At 45.8% G+C, this 17,550-nt stretch overlaps 1 protein-coding gene across 3 annotated transcripts in view; it reads left to right on the plus strand.

Moving 5' to 3' along the window:
• Positions 1-17,550, plus strand: part of CEP131 (centrosomal protein 131) — a 1,227,592-nt gene that overhangs the window by 95,548 nt on the left and 1,114,494 nt on the right. For all 3 annotated transcript variants that reach the window (XM_069655164.1, XM_069655163.1, XM_069655162.1), the window contains 2 exons: positions 15,350-15,461; positions 17,017-17,144. In XM_069655164.1, the coding sequence (XP_069511265.1) occupies positions 15,350-15,461; positions 17,017-17,144 (240 nt within the window). The remainder of the gene's footprint in view (positions 1-15,349; positions 15,462-17,016; positions 17,145-17,550) is intronic.

Genomic DNA, 17,550 nt, shown 5'->3' on the forward strand with positions numbered 1-17,550 from the left:
TCTTCACAGTAGCCGAGGGGAAGGCTGCATTTTATACGAATAATTTAGATGCAGCTGACAACGCTCGCAGAATTAGAGCAGAGGGCACAATTATAAAGCACCATGCTTGGCTGCGCCAGTCAGGTTTCAAATTAGAGACACAGGCAACCCTCCTCAAAATGCAGGTAGAGCCTAACATGCTCTTCGGCAAAGCAGTAGAGGATTCATTAAAGAGTGCTAAGGAAGAGTATGACTCTAAAGTCTCTGGGTCAACTCACCAACAAGCCCTCAGGCTAAAGGGGCGGAAATCATTTGCAGAGGGGATCCGGGTACAACCAAGGTCAGGGTTCATCCTGGGGTTCCAATCGGGGACAATAATGTCAAGGTTTCCAGAGGGGCCAGCGAAGATCTGGCAGCCTGGGCAGATCCTACTCTTCCAAGGGTGGGGCACACCCCCAAAGCATTGACCACCCGCTTTAGGTCCCCTCCCATTTCACTCCAGTAGGAGGATGGATAACACACTTCACCCCCGCATGGGAGGCAACCGCCTCGGACAAGTGGGTGCTTTCAACCGTAGCGGGCGGTTATTGCATAGAACTACTATAGCGACCCTCCTTCCACCCCCCACGACAGAGCCACCACACGGGAGGAAAAGCGCATACTACTGTAAGACTTTGCAGCGCTACTGTTAAAGGACGCCGTCAAAATCGTCCTGGTGAACCAGGTAAACAAGGATATCTATTCAACGTACTTCCTATTGCCCAAAAAAAATCGGACTATGCGCCCTGTATTAGGTCTGCGTCCTTTAACCACATATGTCAAGCCACAAAATTCTTCATGACAACACTAGAAGTAGTAATCCCCCTGCTAAAGCAAGGGGACTACATGGCAACCTTGAATATGAAAGATGCCTATTTTCATATTTCAATGTTACCAGCGCACAGATCATTCTTGCGTTTTCAATATAGCAAACCAGCACTACCAATTGAAGGTGCTACCCTTCGGCATAGCTTCGGCTCCAAGGGTATTCACCAAGGTACTGCTGGTGTTGGCAGTACAACTGTACAGGGAAGCAATACCAGTGTACTCCTACCAGGACGACTGGCTAATCACGGGTGAAACAACCCAAATTTGCAAGCAAAATACACAAAGACCAATCAACCTTCTTTTTCAGTTGGGCTTCTCGATAAACGAGAAAATATCAAGCCTTTTACCAAACTAGATGGTTTATAGTGATTGCATCGACAACCATACCCTTGAAAAAAAGCATTGAATAGTGGGGTTCCCTCTGTTTTTTAACATTTAAAACCCATTTTTGCTAAAATAAACCCTTTACCATTGAAAAAAATGCATTTGAGGGGTTTTTTCAATGCATTTTGTTTCAACGGTATGCTTGTCGATGGTTTCGCTGTCGAGGCAATCGCTGGATACCAACTAGACAAGACAAAACAGTTACTAGGCGGTGTCATAAAAACAGAAGGGCTAGTCATTCCAACAAAGGAAATAATCCAAAACCTACTGCTGCAAATACCTCAGTATCAAGCCGGTCACCAGATAAGTGTACGCAAAGCTATGCGTTTGCTCGGCATGATGGCATCTTGTATTTACCTGGTCCCACATGCACGATTGCATTGGCGCCCGATGCTGGAATGGTTGCTGAAACAGAGGGCAGTCAGTGGGACGATCTGGTGGTCGTTTCGCAAACACTAGTACAAGCCTTACGCTGGTGGACAAAGGAGAAGCCATTGAAGGGAAAACCCAACCATGACCCGGTGGTGCAAGCAGTAGTTACAACAGACTTCATCACTCTCTGGGTGGGTGGGGGTGGGGGGGCATCACCTTCATTTCACAGCACATGGTCTGTATTCACATCACAGCACAGAACAATATCAACCTGCTGGAACCTCTAGCAATGTTCAAAGCACTCCAAGCCTTTGAAAAACACCTAACAAATCAGTCAGTACAAGTACTCACAGGCAGCAACACTGCAATGTGCTAGATCAACAAGCAGGGGGAAACTCATTCTCCAAATTAGTTCACGCTAGCACAGAAAATATGCAAGTGGGCACTCGGGCTGTTAAGCGAGATTGTGTGCAGTACCCTGTGGGTGACTGCACAAGCCTTGTCCTCTTGGCAATAGTTAACCCATCATTTGGTATAAGCATGTACTACACAAGTTGGTAGTGACTGAGCAGCCAGGCTTATCTCAAGAGGGGTCAATGTGAGCTGTAGGGTTCTAACCTAGGTATTCAATGGCAAGTATCCAAATAAAGAATTGCACTCAAGGTTCCTTGATTAATTATTTATTAATGTAACAGTCAGTTGAATATGCCTTGCTTAGAAGGGAGCAAATCTATGTAACACAAAAAAAATACTTCAAAATACACACTCATATATTCTTTAAATCAGTAGATGCCGATTTGGGATGGCACCAAGACCCTTCCTACACCCTGAGGTGACTTAAATAACTAGGACACTGTGGACATTGATATATCACTGGTACATTTAGAGCAATACTGAGTTTGGTGTCAAAAGGAAAATAGTGCACAAATAAAACGATGCTTAACAAATATTCTTAAGCTGGTAGGTACTTTTGAACCCCCCCAATGCAAAGTAAATTAACTTTCCCCAGTTACACAAGTCATGGAATGTGTGACTTTTGTTGAGGGATAGTTAAAGCACAAAGTCTGAGATAGGAGAGTCTTTCAGGGAGCCAGGACAGCCAATGTTAGTTGAGCAAAAGTCTAGGTGCGCTGAAGCACTTCTTGAAGGTCAGTAAAAAGTCTTGCAAAATGTTTTAGAAATCTTTGTAGAAAATGAAATCACTGTAGAGCCGTGTTAGGGAGAATTCTCAGAAATGTGCTAATTCCTATCTACCAGAGACCCCCAGCACTTTTGCTGAACTCTAGGACTTTAATTTTCAACCTGGAGAGAGTGAGACATTTGTTCCCACTCTCTCATGTAATTTTCTGTGATTTAACACTGTTTCTTTTTGGTTTTGGAATCTGACAAACTCCATCTTTGCACTGTGACGCACAACACCTTCAGTGCAGTGGCAGAGGGAAGTCTCTTAGAGTTCCCAAAGGTTTAAATACCTTCTCTTGGATAAACTACTGTTTCGAAGAGCAGTAAAGTGAAATTGACTTTACTTACCATTTGTAACTTTCTAGACCCAGCACACACTATCTTACCATAGGGTGCTGGAGGGGTTACTTCGTATCCCCCTTGTCTAGTTTCTCATGTAACATTTTTATGTCACACTTACTACAATAAATGGTTGGTGACAGTGGTTTACTTTTAACTACCATTGTTTTTACCACGGGCTGCATTCACAGTTGCAGTAAAGCACCCATGGGTGCTCATTTTGTCAAAAAGGCCCTGTTCTTTTTTTTTATTTTTTTTATTTTTTTTTTTTTTCTTGTCATTTCTTGTTGGAAAGGACCTTCTTGAGATTTACTTTGCACGCCAAACCAGGTTTGGTCCCTTTGTTTGTTTAGTCTTTGGCGGGATTCACAAATGAAGCCCGCCTCTGGCTTCAGTATGTCTGGCAGGGGCAGGAAGTGAGGCAGGTGCCCGAAACTCCCTGCGCTTTATCACAGCACAGGAATGCACCCAAAGGTGATTGGCCGGCTGGAAGGTCCGGCAAGGACAGCCACCCTGCTGTGACAGTTAGGATGGAATGAATGGTTGCAACTTGCATAAAAGGCAAGGCTTTTTGGCTTGGAAGGCAGAGTCGACCACTGGATGAAGGAATCTGAAGAAGAACTTGGAAGAGACGCCTGCTGCAACTCCTGGACCATTGGTTTGCCCGGTGAAGCCCTGCTGCTCTGCTGAAGCTCTGAATTCGCCTCAACTAGAGAAGCCCTGCAAGGCCGACTTCTCCCCTTGAGTTTGTGGGACCAATGAACTTCAAAGTGAACTCGTTTGGCCATCCTCTGAGAGCTGGCTGTACTTCTGCTGGAACCAAAGTGCCAGGGAGAGGAATACCAAACGGAGTGCCTCACTTTTGACGGAGCTGCTGGAAGATCCCCTGGACTCCCAGTAAGCAGGACTGACCAAGTCTGAGCCACCTCAACAGAGTGCTGGACCCCAGATGCGAGGAAAGTCCAGAGTGGTATCCCTGAGACTGCAGTGGCGTTATTTGCTGAGACACGAAGTGCTGAAACCGCAAAGTTCCGCTGAATAGAAATTGGTCCTTTTCTGCCGCTGACAGTCCCGTTGTGTTGTAGGAGTCCCCGGAAGTACTCCCTGTTGTTCCTGGCACAAGCGGATCTACAGAGCCACATAAGAACAGAAGCCAGCTGGAACCATTTCTTCTAACCAAAGGTACTGTACAGTCTACGAGAACTTACCTCTTGTCTTGTAGGCTTAATTGATCTCAGTTGAGACATGTCTTGGTTGCTTCTGTAGAGTTGCTTGCATCTTCTACCTCTCACAAGGCTCCCAGCTTCAGACCCTACTTTGATTCTACTTTTTCTACAAAGACTTCTAAAACATTGTGCAAGACCTTTACTTGCCTGCAAGAAGTGCTTCAGCTCAACTAGACTTTTGCCCAATTGACATTGGCTGGCCTGGCTCCCTGAATGACTCTTCTCTCCTCTGCTTGTGTTTTACCTTCCCTGCAAGAAAGGGTTGACTTGCTTTGCATTGAGGCGTTCAAAAGTACTTACCTGCTTAAGAATATTTGTGTGATATCTTATTTTATTCTGAAACCTCTTTACTTTAACACTCATCTCAATATTGCTCTAAATGTACCAGTGATCTATTAATGTCCACTGTGTCCTAGCTATTTGCCACCGGAGGGTGTAGGAAGTGTCTGTGTGCCATCCCAAATGGGTACTTGCTGATTTAAAGAAACTAAGAGTGTGTATTTTGGAGTGTATTTGTGTTACAATTATATTGCCCCTTCTCAAGAAGGCTTATTCAAACTGACTTTTTAAAATAAATTAATAATTGTTTCATCAAGAAACCTTGTGTATAAGTGTTTATTTGGATACTTGTCATCTGTGTAACCTCCCGACTGCTCACAATGACCCATCTTGAGATAAGCCTGGCTGCTCAGCCACACTACCAACCTGTGTAGTACAAACCTATACCAAAGGTTGGGTTCCTATTGCCAGGAGGTCAAGGTTATTGTAGTGCACCCAAAGGGTACTGCTCCAAATCTTGCCTAACAGGCCACAAACTGGGAGGCTTGTGAAGGGCAAAACTGCAAGCAACTCGGCAAAAGCAACCAAGACTAGTCTCAGCTGAGAGCTAGCAAGGCTACACCATAGGAGGTAGGTACCCCTTAGTTTTACTGTACCCTTGGTTTTGAAGAAATTGGTGCCAGCTGGCTTCTGTTCCTGTGTAGGTTTGCAGATCCTGTTGTTCCTGCGTCTCGGTCATGGGGACAAGAGGGAGGGGGGGACTCCTGCACTACGAATTGAAGGTCGTCGGCAGCAATGGGCAAACTTCAGATCAGCAGCACTTCACGGTTTCAGCTTTTCGCAAATTGCACCACTGCAGTTCTCAAATACCTTATGGACTTTCCTCGCATCTGGGGTCCAGCACTCTCTTGAGGTGCCTCATGCTTGGTCCGTCCTGCTTCATGGGAGTCTGGAGGATCTTGCTGTAGCTCGGGTCCAACTTAACGAGACACTCTATTCTGGTGTTCCTCTCCCTAGCAATCTGTTCCTGCAGCAGAAAGGGAAGTACTGCCAGCTCCGAGAGGATGTCCAGACAAGTTAGCTTTGGGGTTAATTGGTCCCACCAACCCAAGGGGAGAAGTAGTCTGTTGCAGGGCTTCTCTAGTCAAGGCGAATTCGGAGTTTCAGCACTGCAGCAGGGCTTCACCGGGCAAACCAACAGTCCAGAAGTTGCAGCTGGCGTCTCACTTCCATGTTCTTCTTCAGATTCCTTCATCCAGTGGTCGACTCTGCCTTCCAAGCAAAAAAGCCTTGCCTTTTATGCAGGTTTCTCCCATTCATTCGCAGCCTCGCTGTCGATCACACAGCAGGATGGCTGTCCTCCGAGGACAGCCAGCCAGCCAGCCAATTACCTTTGGGTGCATTCCTGTAACCAAGGAGTCTAAGCACAGGGAGTTTCGGGCACCTGCCTCGCTCTCTGCCCTGCCAGACACGCTGGAGCCATAGAGGCAGGCTTCACCTGTGAATCACGGCAAAGACAAAATGGGGCCAAACCTGGTTTGGGGCACAGAATAAATCTCAAGAAGGATCTTTCCAACAAGAAATGGTAAAAAAGAACATGTTCCAGGGGAACTCGACACCCTAGCAGACTCATTAAGCAGAGATCCACCACCAGAAGACCATGAGTGGCAACTCGACAGATGTCGTACCTCACATTTTCTCGCAGTGGGGTTCCCCCACGCTAGACTTGTTCGTTACAAGAGAAAACAAACAATGCACAGACTTCGCTTCCAGGCTTCCCCAACCAGATTCCAAGGGGAACGCCCTATGGATGAGTTGATCAGGATAATTTGCCTACGCTTTCCTCCCAACTCCAATTATGAACAGGGCGGTGAACAAGATTCACAAAGAACAGAGTACGCTAATCCTAGTTGCTCCCATGTGGACGAGACAAACTTGGTATCCACATCTGTGCAAATTGGCGATGTGCGATCCAATCGAGCTCCCCTACCAAGCTGACTTGCTTACCCAGCACGGGGGGAGAACATTATACCCTCAACTTCACTCACCGAACTTGGCAGCATGGCTCCTGAGGTCATAGAGTTTGGACATCTTAACTTACCTCAAAGGTGCATGGATATCCTCAATGTTACGCTCACCTGGTATCCACAGGGACGCCACCCAGCCCTGGTTGGATGATTTGCACTCTCGAACCCTCTCCCGTTCCCTCGTTAAGGCCTCGGGTTAAAGATGGGTCTGCAATATAGGAGAGCTGGATTCAATACCAGATTGTCTTTGTTTTCCCACCTCCCTTGGCCTCAACTCCTTCCTCCCCCTTGGGCCTTCTCCTCACCTTAATATTGTAAAAGGTGGATACTCCGTCCTGCTCCTCGTGGCAGGGGCGCGTAGATGTGGGGGGCGAGCAGTTACCAAGGTACTTCACTGGTGCAAGCCCCCTGTGGGAATCCAGGCCTGCTACGACTCCGTAGGTTCCGTAGTTCTTATGTTCCTCTTAGTTCGAATAATAATGTCTTGCTTCTTTCCTTTTAGGTATGGAAAGGTATTTTGGTGTTGTCATGCAGTTTGAAGATGAGCATGGGTCGGTAGGCGAAAGCGCGATGTGCGTGATGCTGTCTGGTGAGTATTGCGCGATGCGCTGGGCTGTTTCACCTTTTTATATTACTAACCTGTGTCTTTTCTCTCCTTGCAGATTGCAATGTTCATCGCTGAGTGCCGTGATGTTCCAGCAATGATACTGACCAGACGATGACTACCCAAGTAAGAATTGTGTGGCTTTCTTCGTTCAGGAGGAAACGTGAGTAAACACTTATTAATGCTGTCTTTCTTTCTCCTCTTTCCAGGTTATGGTATTCCAGGATGCATGCAGTGCCGGATGATGGAGTGCATACCTTCAGGTGAGTAGAACTGAAGTCGGTGATGGATTGAAGACAGGATACTATTCCAGGTAAGTTTCGTAGTGTTCTTTCTCTCTCTGCAGATCCTTGGTTTCAGGTAAGCTGGACACAGTGAGCGTTATGCTGCCCACAGCAGTATAACACGTGTTGTTCTGTTTGGGTGCGGTTTTAATAGTCTCAGGTAAAGTAGTCCAGGTAAAGTAGTCCCAGGCCTGCCCAAAAGACTAGACCGCATAGCTCAGTTCCTTGTAACTGAGCTATGTGTGTGCCTCCATGTTGGCTGAACACCCCCTCCCCCTGCCCCCCCAACCCCAAGTTAAATAGTCCCAAGTAAATAGTCCCATTCTAATGTTTGTCTTCATGATGGTTATGAGCCTGGCGCCTAAGGCGCCAGGACTGACTACAAGAGAGTCTAGTCTTGGATAAGGTTTTAAGGCCTTTGACCTGGCCCTAACTGGAAGGCTGACTTGCCAGTGAGGGCCAGGGTTAAGGGTCATGACATTCAAGGAGGCACGTAAACCGGACACTGTTATTTTGACAAGTGGAGACAATTTGTAATTGTCACGATGCCCGCTCCCGGGGAGCCGGCTCAGGCCCTGCGTCCTCGAAAGCGGACATCAAGTCCCCGGGGAAGGTCCCAGCAACCCCTTATAGGGGCCCTTTGGACAGCGTCCTGGCGCCTATGGCGCCAGGCTCATAGAAAACGTCAGTCCTGGCGCCATAGGCGCCAGGCTCATTATGAAAGTGTTTGGGTGCACTTACCTGATGCAGACCATGCTGCGGAACCCCGGCCTCCTTGAGGCCTGAAAGGAACTACTTTACCTGTGGGACTCATTTACCACCCGGGCGTGGTCGGGGAAGGATACATACCTGATTGGAGGAAGGACACATTCTAGGAACTTCTTCCAAGGCTATTTAAACCACACCCGATCAGCCACACGTGCTTCGCGTTGTTCTGCATCTAGCAGCTGGACGCTCACCGCATCTTGACTTCTGCCACACCTGCCAGCATCCTGAATCACCTGCAAAGGAAGGGAACAAGAGAACAGAAGAAGGAAAAGGCCTCACCTGCTAAATCTGCATCCCAGGGACATTTCGCCGACAATCCTGAAAAGGAAGACATTTATTTTTAAAAGCACATTGCATCGATCGCTGCAGCGCCGCATTCTACTCACCTTTACAGGGCACCTCCATGTTCAGCAGTGACCATCTGGATTCGCAGTCGCGCCTAGGGAGAAAAAGACAAGAACAAAGGTGAGAGAAAGAAGGGAAAAGGGAAGCTAAAACTCCATGTCAAGACTTACCTGTTGGGTCATTCCCTTTTCATTTCGGGTCCGCGCCGCATCCAGGCATTTTCGGACCCCGGCCCCTAAGGGGAAAAAGACATCAGCGTTAATGAGTGAATGAAAAGACATTACCAAAACACTCATTAAAGACTTACCTGATTTCCACAAGGATTTCACTGCTCACCTCGGGTCGGTGCCTGTTCCCCGGCATTCCGTACCCCGGCCCCTATGGGGAAAAAGACATTAGCATTAGAACATTAATGCATGGACACAAGGGGAACCACTTATAGAAAAACTTACCTGGAAGCCAAGCAAGTTTGGTTCTCGCCCACCCGAAAATCCAGTGACGTAACTGGATACCAACGCGCCCCTGCATCAGAAGCAGGATGGAGGGCTCGTCCTTCCTAAGGTGAGACGCTGAGGGAAGCACAGAAGGGTTTTGAGGAGGGTGAGAGGGGTAAGTGGGAGGCCGATTGCATTACCCCGCAGACAGTTAACCCCCTATTCTCACCTACAGAAGGATACTTCTGCGAGTCAGACAAGCCAGATCTGGGGGCCGGTCCAGTCCGTCTTCCGAACCCTGCGCATCACCTTAGACGAGGTCACAGCAGCGCGAACCAGGCCAGCGCCCCTGTGGGAGTCAGGTGAGCGTTACAGTAATTTGGTGAAGTCCAAACAAACCCGATAGAATGTACTCCAACTGACATTCTTCACTACATGCTCCACTTATTAGACTCAGGGTTAGTATTTAAATCAGTAAAGGTGTACCTGGTGGCGCTATCCGCATACACCATCTTTCAAAGTGAAGTATCATGGTGGAAGGTACCTGTTTTTGTTAAGGCATTCATGGAGGGAGTAAAAGACTCCACCCTCATATATTAAACCCACCACCAGGCTGGGTCCTCAATGTAGTACTTGCAAACCTCATGGGAGCCCCCTTTGAGCCTATGTACAAGTCAAGGGTTAAACATCTCATGTATACACCGGCTTTTTGGCAGCAATCACCTCCATAAGGAGAGTCTGCAAGCTTCAAGCATTGTCAGTGCAAGACCCTTTGTTTGCTATCCACAAAGACACATTGGTGAAAACCTATGGGGTGTTCTTAAAACCAAAGTTAATGTCAATATTCTACGTAAACCAATCCATTGAGCTACCGGCCTTCTTTCAGAACCCAACAAGCTCGGCTGGGGAAAAAACTCCATACACTAGAGGGCGGTCCTTTACTATGTAAACATGACCAGACCGCTCAGGACAACAGACCAACTGTTTGTCTCCGTAGCACCAGGTAGAGAAGGGGACCGCATCTCCAAGAATGCCATTGTCGGATGGATAGTCAAATGCATACAGCTCTGCTACTCTTTATCAAGCAAAACACTTTCACACAGAGAGCTCACTCCACAAGGGGGTACATGAGCAACTCTGGCCTTTATCGCAAACATCCCACTGGACGCCATTTGCAAAGCAGCTACATGGAGCTCCGTACACACTTTCACCCAGCAATATTGCATTGACACACTCTAAAGCAGATACTCAGGTGGGACAAGTGGTCCTAAAACATCTATTCGCCGCTGGACCTTCTAAAAAACCACCACCTTCTCCTACCACTGCTTGCTAAACTATGCTCAGCATGTGATTTAATCAGATTGCACAAGCCTCAGAAGGGATACATTACTCGCTGTAATCGTATTTCTGATGCTTGTATCTTCTTAGATTCAGATGCATTAGATTCACATAGATATTATGTCTATGGGTAATATAATGGTGTGCGTACCTATCTTGCATTCATTTTTCAGCATTAAAAGGTATTTACTGGTTTTGTGAGCATGTGAGTACTCTTTTCCGAATTACAGCACGTTCTGAGGTGATAACATCTCAGTGTACTGTGATTTTACAAAGAGTACTTCTATAATGCCCAAAATGTGTTTTAAATGTTTAGAAATGGGTGCAAGTTAGTGTTTGCACACAGTTCAATTGATCATAAACTGAATAAAGATTACTCATTCACTGAAGTATTTTTACTATGTCTACTCAATATAATTGTGTTAAAACACTAACATGTATATACCTGCTCACCCCAACACCCCATCCCCTTTACTTGCTTGTACATGCATATCCAGAGCACAGAACAGCTCCTCCATACGTCTCCACAGCCGGTACACTGCCTACTTGCAATGGGTCCCCTCCAACTATCGGATTCAATGGAAGCTGTGAATATTTCATTGAATTCAATGGCTGGTAGGTTGTCCACCAGCAGGAACTAGAGTGCGGGTCTCCATTTAAGGCCCAGCAGCTTTGCTGTTGGCACCTAAAAACAATGCAATCTGTAGGAAATTTCTTTTTTTTTTTTTTTTTACATAACATGTAAGGTTCATACCCATAAAAGGTTAGTCTACAGATGCTGGGGAAGGGCAGCATTGACTTTTCATCTGTTATTAAACACTAATCTCAAAATCAGCGTTGTTTGAGCTTAAACCCAAAAAAGTCAAAAAGCAAGATCAGTGCATGTATATCTTTACTCCATGCATCGACAACATATCAAGACGCATAGTAAGCATGCAATACATTCTAAAAACACATTACCTTTTAAACTATAGACCTGATATACACATTAAACTAGCGTAAAAACCACAGACTTGCACTTCTAACAAGAACTATCTCACAAAAACATGTACTCTTACTACCTTCTTTATACTACGTTTCACACTAAACGATAGTTAATCTCATATGCTAAATACAAAGCAGCACTTCTAAAGCAGAAACCTCTACACAATATTCCAACACAAACTCACTTTTTTGTTTTGGATTATGTACCTAAACGATTGCTCCACTGAAAGCATGGTTAAGAATGTACCTGAATCTCGTGCAAATTGGAGAAATCTCTGCTCGTGTATAATCAAAGATTGATATGCAGAAGTGTAAATACAAGATGTGAATTATGCGATGTGTAGGCCTTTTGTAAGTTTACAATGTGACTGCATTCGGATGGAATTGTTCTAGTTTTTCTCTCCTTGACCAAGCCCCAGAAATCAGCTAAAACATGCGATGCGTTACAATGGGAAAATGAAATAATCTTCTTTCATATACTTATTCTCTGATTTGATTTCTTCGTATGGTGCAGTGGCGACAGATGACTGACGCTGAAATGTGCACGTGGTAATACTCAGGCAAGGAAGGTGCAGACTGTAGCAAAGCCTTTCTCCTAATAGGAAACCGACTTTTACAGGCAGCGGAGATCGACAGAAAACTGATACCAGTATGTGATTTTACAGCTTCGGTATGTCACAGGAGTTATGATTAAAGATAGGATTTCTCGCAGTTCCTTCCAAGAAAAAACTAATCTTATAACAAAGGAAGGAATAATAATACATATAATGTTAGGGGCAGTGTCAAATGTATGTATTATTATGGGATTTATGTAGTGCAAATCTAGCTGTGAAGCAATGTACATAAGGTACGCACCCAGAGGGCAACACGCAAGGATGCTTGGGTAGTAGAGGGTAAGGAATGGATGAGGGAAGCAGGAGAAGGATTCGGGTTGAGTTGTGCAATCTATGATTGGTAAGATGTTCTTTGAAGAATAGTCTTTCATCCTTCCTGAAATGTAAAATGTAGGATGGGGACAGGGAGCAGTCAGAGCATGGGTAGTCCTAGGTCTGCCCCTGTTTTAGGTCGATGTTGGGTCATCCAGGCTTGTTTTGTAGTCGTTCAGTCTTGGGGACCATTTCATATTCTTTTGCAGGTCTCTTTGAAGTTCTTCAGGCTTTCCTGGTTACATTGATGCCAGTTAGAATGTAGAGATGTTCTTGTCTGGACCTTGGTTTGCCAGGTTCTTCCTGGTGGCCTCAAGCGCATTTCCTCTAGGATGTAGTGATTCACAGGGCTTTCTGCATGCGCTCAGATTCGCCCTGTCGGGCAAAGATTACCAAAAGGCCTGGGTTTTTACTGTTCCAAATATGCTTGCTTTCCTGGTTGTCAAAACCTGTTGGGCCACTGGCAACAGTTATTAAGCTTCCCTCTTTTAATGGCTCTAAATTAATTTGTGGGGACTGTTATTCGTGGCTGGTGTTCTCCAGAGCCTGGGGTAAGTTATGTACTTCCTCCTTGTGTTATTTTAGATTTCAAAGATTTGTTGGGGTTTGGATTTGGCAGCCAGACTCTTCTCTAGCAGTCTATCCAACATGCATGGTGTGTAGCTTCTGGTTTTCCTTTTAAGGGGTTTTTCCTCACCTTCACTAATATTTACTTTCTCATTCTCCAACCTTTCTTCATCTCCACATAGTTCCACCCCTTTCAACTCCCTGGGGTTTCCTTTCCAGTTACTCTTAATTTTATAGTTGCCACCTTCTCAGGCTATTTTCCGTAATCCCCTCTGATATTTCTCTCTGGAACAGTTTTCTTCCATTACAACCGCTACCTGGATTGGTGAGTCCTTCCGTGCCGCCTTGTGCTCTCTCCTTCTTTGTCCCCTTCCTTCCCTTTGTTTCTTGATTATTTTCCTTTCTCCTTTCTGCATTTGTTCTTCCTGTCTCCCAGGCCTCTTCTTTCTTCTTCCCTTGTTTTAATGCATGTTTTCCCCATATCAGGCTTCCTCTATCTGTGGCCCCCACTCCTCTGTTTCTTTCTTGTCCTACTTTCTTTCTTCCTGCATTCCCCTGCTTCCTTTCTGTTTCCCCAGGTCTCGCATGCCATTCTCCCAAGTGGATTGCTCTTCCAGTTGTAAGTGTACCCTGACTGGAAGTCATGGTGATGGGGCATCACCTAACCATCCAGCAAGGGGTCTGTTCACTGGGGGTTCGTTAGTTATATTGTAGCGGGCCACAAGCCACAGACAGACCTTGCTGGGATTCCAATTCCATGTGTGATGTCCTTGGGAATGTTAGAAATATCAAGGATTTGTGATGACAGTTCTTCACCTGGATGGTCCCCCTTCACAGCATTTTCTCTGACCTAGTCCTCTTGTCTGTCTGTTTTCTCCTGGATCATTTCTCTGTAACCTTTTGGCGCAACCCTAGTTTCGCCCATGACTAGCCAGCACATCAATACACCCCTAGCTCCGATGCTTAAGTCTTTTCCTGGCCAGTGGCTGCCTCTCTGTGGTAGGCAGCAGAGGACTTCTGACAGATGCATTGTTCTAGGAATCTACGCAGCTCTCCCCTCTTACTAGCTGCTTTTATCACGGTCCCTCCCCCTGAGACCCTGCCCTTCTCTATGGGCCTTCCCACACGTCCACCCTGTTCAGCCCCCACGCGGCCACTACACCCCCATTCCTGCACCTCCCGGACTGGTCTTAATGGTCTCCCATCTGCCTGGGCCTGCCCATCTTCGCAGTCTGGTAGGGGGAAGCATTTTGCACTATTGGCTTCTGTATTATTCTATTGTGCTTGTGTTTCCACCTAGCGGAGTGTAGACCAAGTGATGGTGATAATGATGTGTTATTTATATAGCGCCGTAACCAAAGTGCTTTACAGAGCACATATTTACATACAATATCACCCAACCGAAATTGGTACTCATTTATCGACCTCGGAAGGATGAAAGGCTGAGTTGGCCTTGCCAGGATTCAAACCTGCGATCTGCAGATCACGCTCAGATTGCAGCAGCGAGCGCTCACCCGACTGAGCTATCTTACCAGCTGCTTTATAAACAAGATATTACCTGTAAACCACATTTAGATGTCTACCTTTTGGCATTGGCATACACTCTGCGACCTTTATTAGCAAACTCTGTGTGTGTTACTGGACTGTATTATAGTTCTCATGGAGGGCACAAAGTAGGGGGCGGGGGGGTGGGATAGTCGAGAGTTCCCCAGACTATCCAGGCCACCTGTCTGCATGTACAATCATCCCACCATGCGTGTGTTCGCTGTGGGGACTCTGTCCATCTCCCCTCTCAGACTGGTGACTTGTTAACAGCCCCCCTTTGATACCTTAATCTAACAAGCATGAGGACTGCTTGGAGCCTGTACTGTAATTTGCAGCATCCTAAAACTTCTTGGGACGCACACGCATGCAAAGTAAAGCTCTCAAACCAACATACCAACCAACAGTGTACATGAAGTGGCTGTTAAGGTAGCTACATCAAGAGGCTAAGATGCACAATGAAAGCAGCAGTGTCAATGCAGTTAAGATGGAGGAAGAATCGGGAGTTTGGCTAATCATGGATTCTTGGCAATCGCTCTAGAGACCAGAGGCCCATAGTCTGCGTCTAAACAATTCAAGTTCTGGGGTATATGTTTACTGGGGCAAGGAGAGCGTCTCATTGGCTGAAGATCACCTAATATGGTGTAATGGGGAGCCCAGTAGCGGATCTCTGATTTGCAGGTTTCTTCATTGGCAGTTTGCCTTTTAGATTATTTCTCCTCTGCGTAAAACCCTGTTGAATGGCTTCTGGTTGCAGATTTGTACTACCTTTTTTCTTCAGTGGTGCTTGTTCAAGAACATGCTAGCAGGTTTTACTTCAAACCCTGTGTTTGTTGTGTTTGGAACGTAATGTTTGTGGGTTCCTATAACAATTTATTTGTCTTTTGTTGTGTGGAGTGTAGCTCGGAGCCACAGGAGGACTTCCTGTGCCTCTTCGGCAGCAGCTCAAACGGGAGAAGAAAGGCCAGCCTGAGCAAAATCTCCCCTGAGCGAAGGACAACGTGGAATATCCTGGTAAGGGCAATGCTACTCGTTTATGTTGGGGGGCGGGGGGTGTTGTTTGGTAAGGTGAATAGAATGTTTCTTGCTCTGATCTTCCTTTTGCTGTCATTCAGCAAGGAGTCTAAAAATGTGATGGCTAGTGACCACACGTGCTTGTGTACCCATCAACCTGAGCAACATGGCTTGCCAGGCACAATGCTAGTTGGGCACGTGGTGGTGGTGTTGGGGGGTGGGGAGGTGATGGTGATTTCGACATTCACTGCCTAGTTTCTTGTGCACCAATGCTGCCTAGGTTAAAGGAATCTACTTTGCACGCCTGTCTGTCTTGTGGCTTCTTTGTGCAAAGAAAATCAATAATAAGAAAGGCCGGAGGAAATAAATGAGGCATCTCAGCTGGAAGGGGCAGCACTGGTTGATGCGAGGCCATCCAATGCTTTTAATACAAGTGAAGAACGTAGAACACAAAATAACTAGACTACCACCCCAACGGTCGCTTGCAGCACCCACATGAAGCGGAGAATTGGCAAGACTCGAACGTGTTCTAACCAGGAAACGTCCATATTTGTGAACACTTGCAGACTCTAGTACCAGCTATCCGTGAGACTCCGATTCTCCTCAACTCTACACTCATTTCTTGGTGTGTGTATAGAAATGTTGGACGTATGTGCTATAAGTGAATTTGAGCTAACGTAGTTTGATATGCCTTACCTATGTCATATGTCCTACTTCTCAAGCGCAACAGAGCTCTGTCCATAACGCTACGTGTTTGCTAAAATAAATGCCTTCAGTAAATTTGGTGAGGTTGGAAGAGTGTGGCTGCAGCAAATAGAAATGGTAGAAATAAAATTATAGGAAGCACTTACTCTGTGCATGATGGGTTTGTAATCCCTTCATATTTAATGGGAGTAATTGTTACCTGGCAGAATTGTTCGTAAAATTCAATTGATGATTATGATCCTGAAGCTGTCCTATGGAATCTGGGTATACCAAAAATAAGTTTAACCATGAACAAGTCAGTCAATTCCTAATGAAAAGAAATGTATCATTAGAGTGTATGTTAAATGTTGGCTCATGCCTTCATTAGCAAATAGTAATTTTCTTTTCTGAAGTCTTTTTGCCTCTAAACTCCTATGGTGTCTATAGCTATTGCACAAGAATTGGAATTTCACACATGGCACAGCCAGTCAATACATACTGGTGTAAGACCACCTTCAACGCTCTCTAAACACAATATGCATTCAAAGCAGTGGGAATGACAGGAACTGATGTATGTAGGACGGGGGGGATGGTGATTGCACAGTTATGTCCTAATTGCATTGTTTACCTGGGCAATGTATACTAATGCTAGTTATTATTCTTTAACTTCCTTTTGCACATTCCTCTTCTCCAGAACAGGCCCAGAAGTCAGGTGAGGGTCCAAAACTCAAACTATTGACTAACTCAGTTGTGAATAAGACCTATTATTTGTGGACTGTGCAGTAAAAGTGAATAGCCTTCCTCGTGACCATGCCAAGACCAGTCACTGGTTGTCCTGTATATTGCACTATACCTTGTTATGTTCTTTCAGGACGAGCAACCCAGGGTTTTTCCTATCCCGCCCAGTGCTCGCAGTGGCAGCAGTGTCGAGTCTCCGGCTGGCATGCGGAGGAGGGAACCCACAGCACCCCTGGCTCCAAACTTCACTGCCAACAACAGGTGGGAATGCTATACCTGCTAATAGTACCAGCTGCCTGGGGAAGTAACATTTTCTGTCTTGTTTGATATGGAATACCGATGCCGGGTGACATTTTTCTGACCTTTGCTGAAGGGCTAGTTCTTAAAATGTGTTTTTGTGTGTGCGCTAGGGTACCTTCTGTATTGGTGTATCTCATTTTCTGTTTTCCATGGGATTCAAGCAATTGTCTACCTTGGGCCGATCATATGGCATCAGTGATCATTAGCGACTGATTGCACTTTCAATCTTGATGCCAAACTTCGTGCCTCCATGAACATTGAAATATTTCTGTTTCCTGCTTTTGATAACATCAGTAGACAGTTGCCACTATTTCTGTTGGGATTGTAGTCGCCTGTGCATTTACAGGAATGTTCGATTGTGTTCAAT

This window comes from Ambystoma mexicanum, chromosome 3q (genome assembly GCF_040938575.1).
Source record: "Ambystoma mexicanum isolate Mex_15411 chromosome 3q, UKY_AmexF1_1, whole genome shotgun sequence".
Classification (NCBI taxonomy): Eukaryota; Metazoa; Chordata; class Amphibia; order Caudata; family Ambystomatidae; genus Ambystoma; species Ambystoma mexicanum.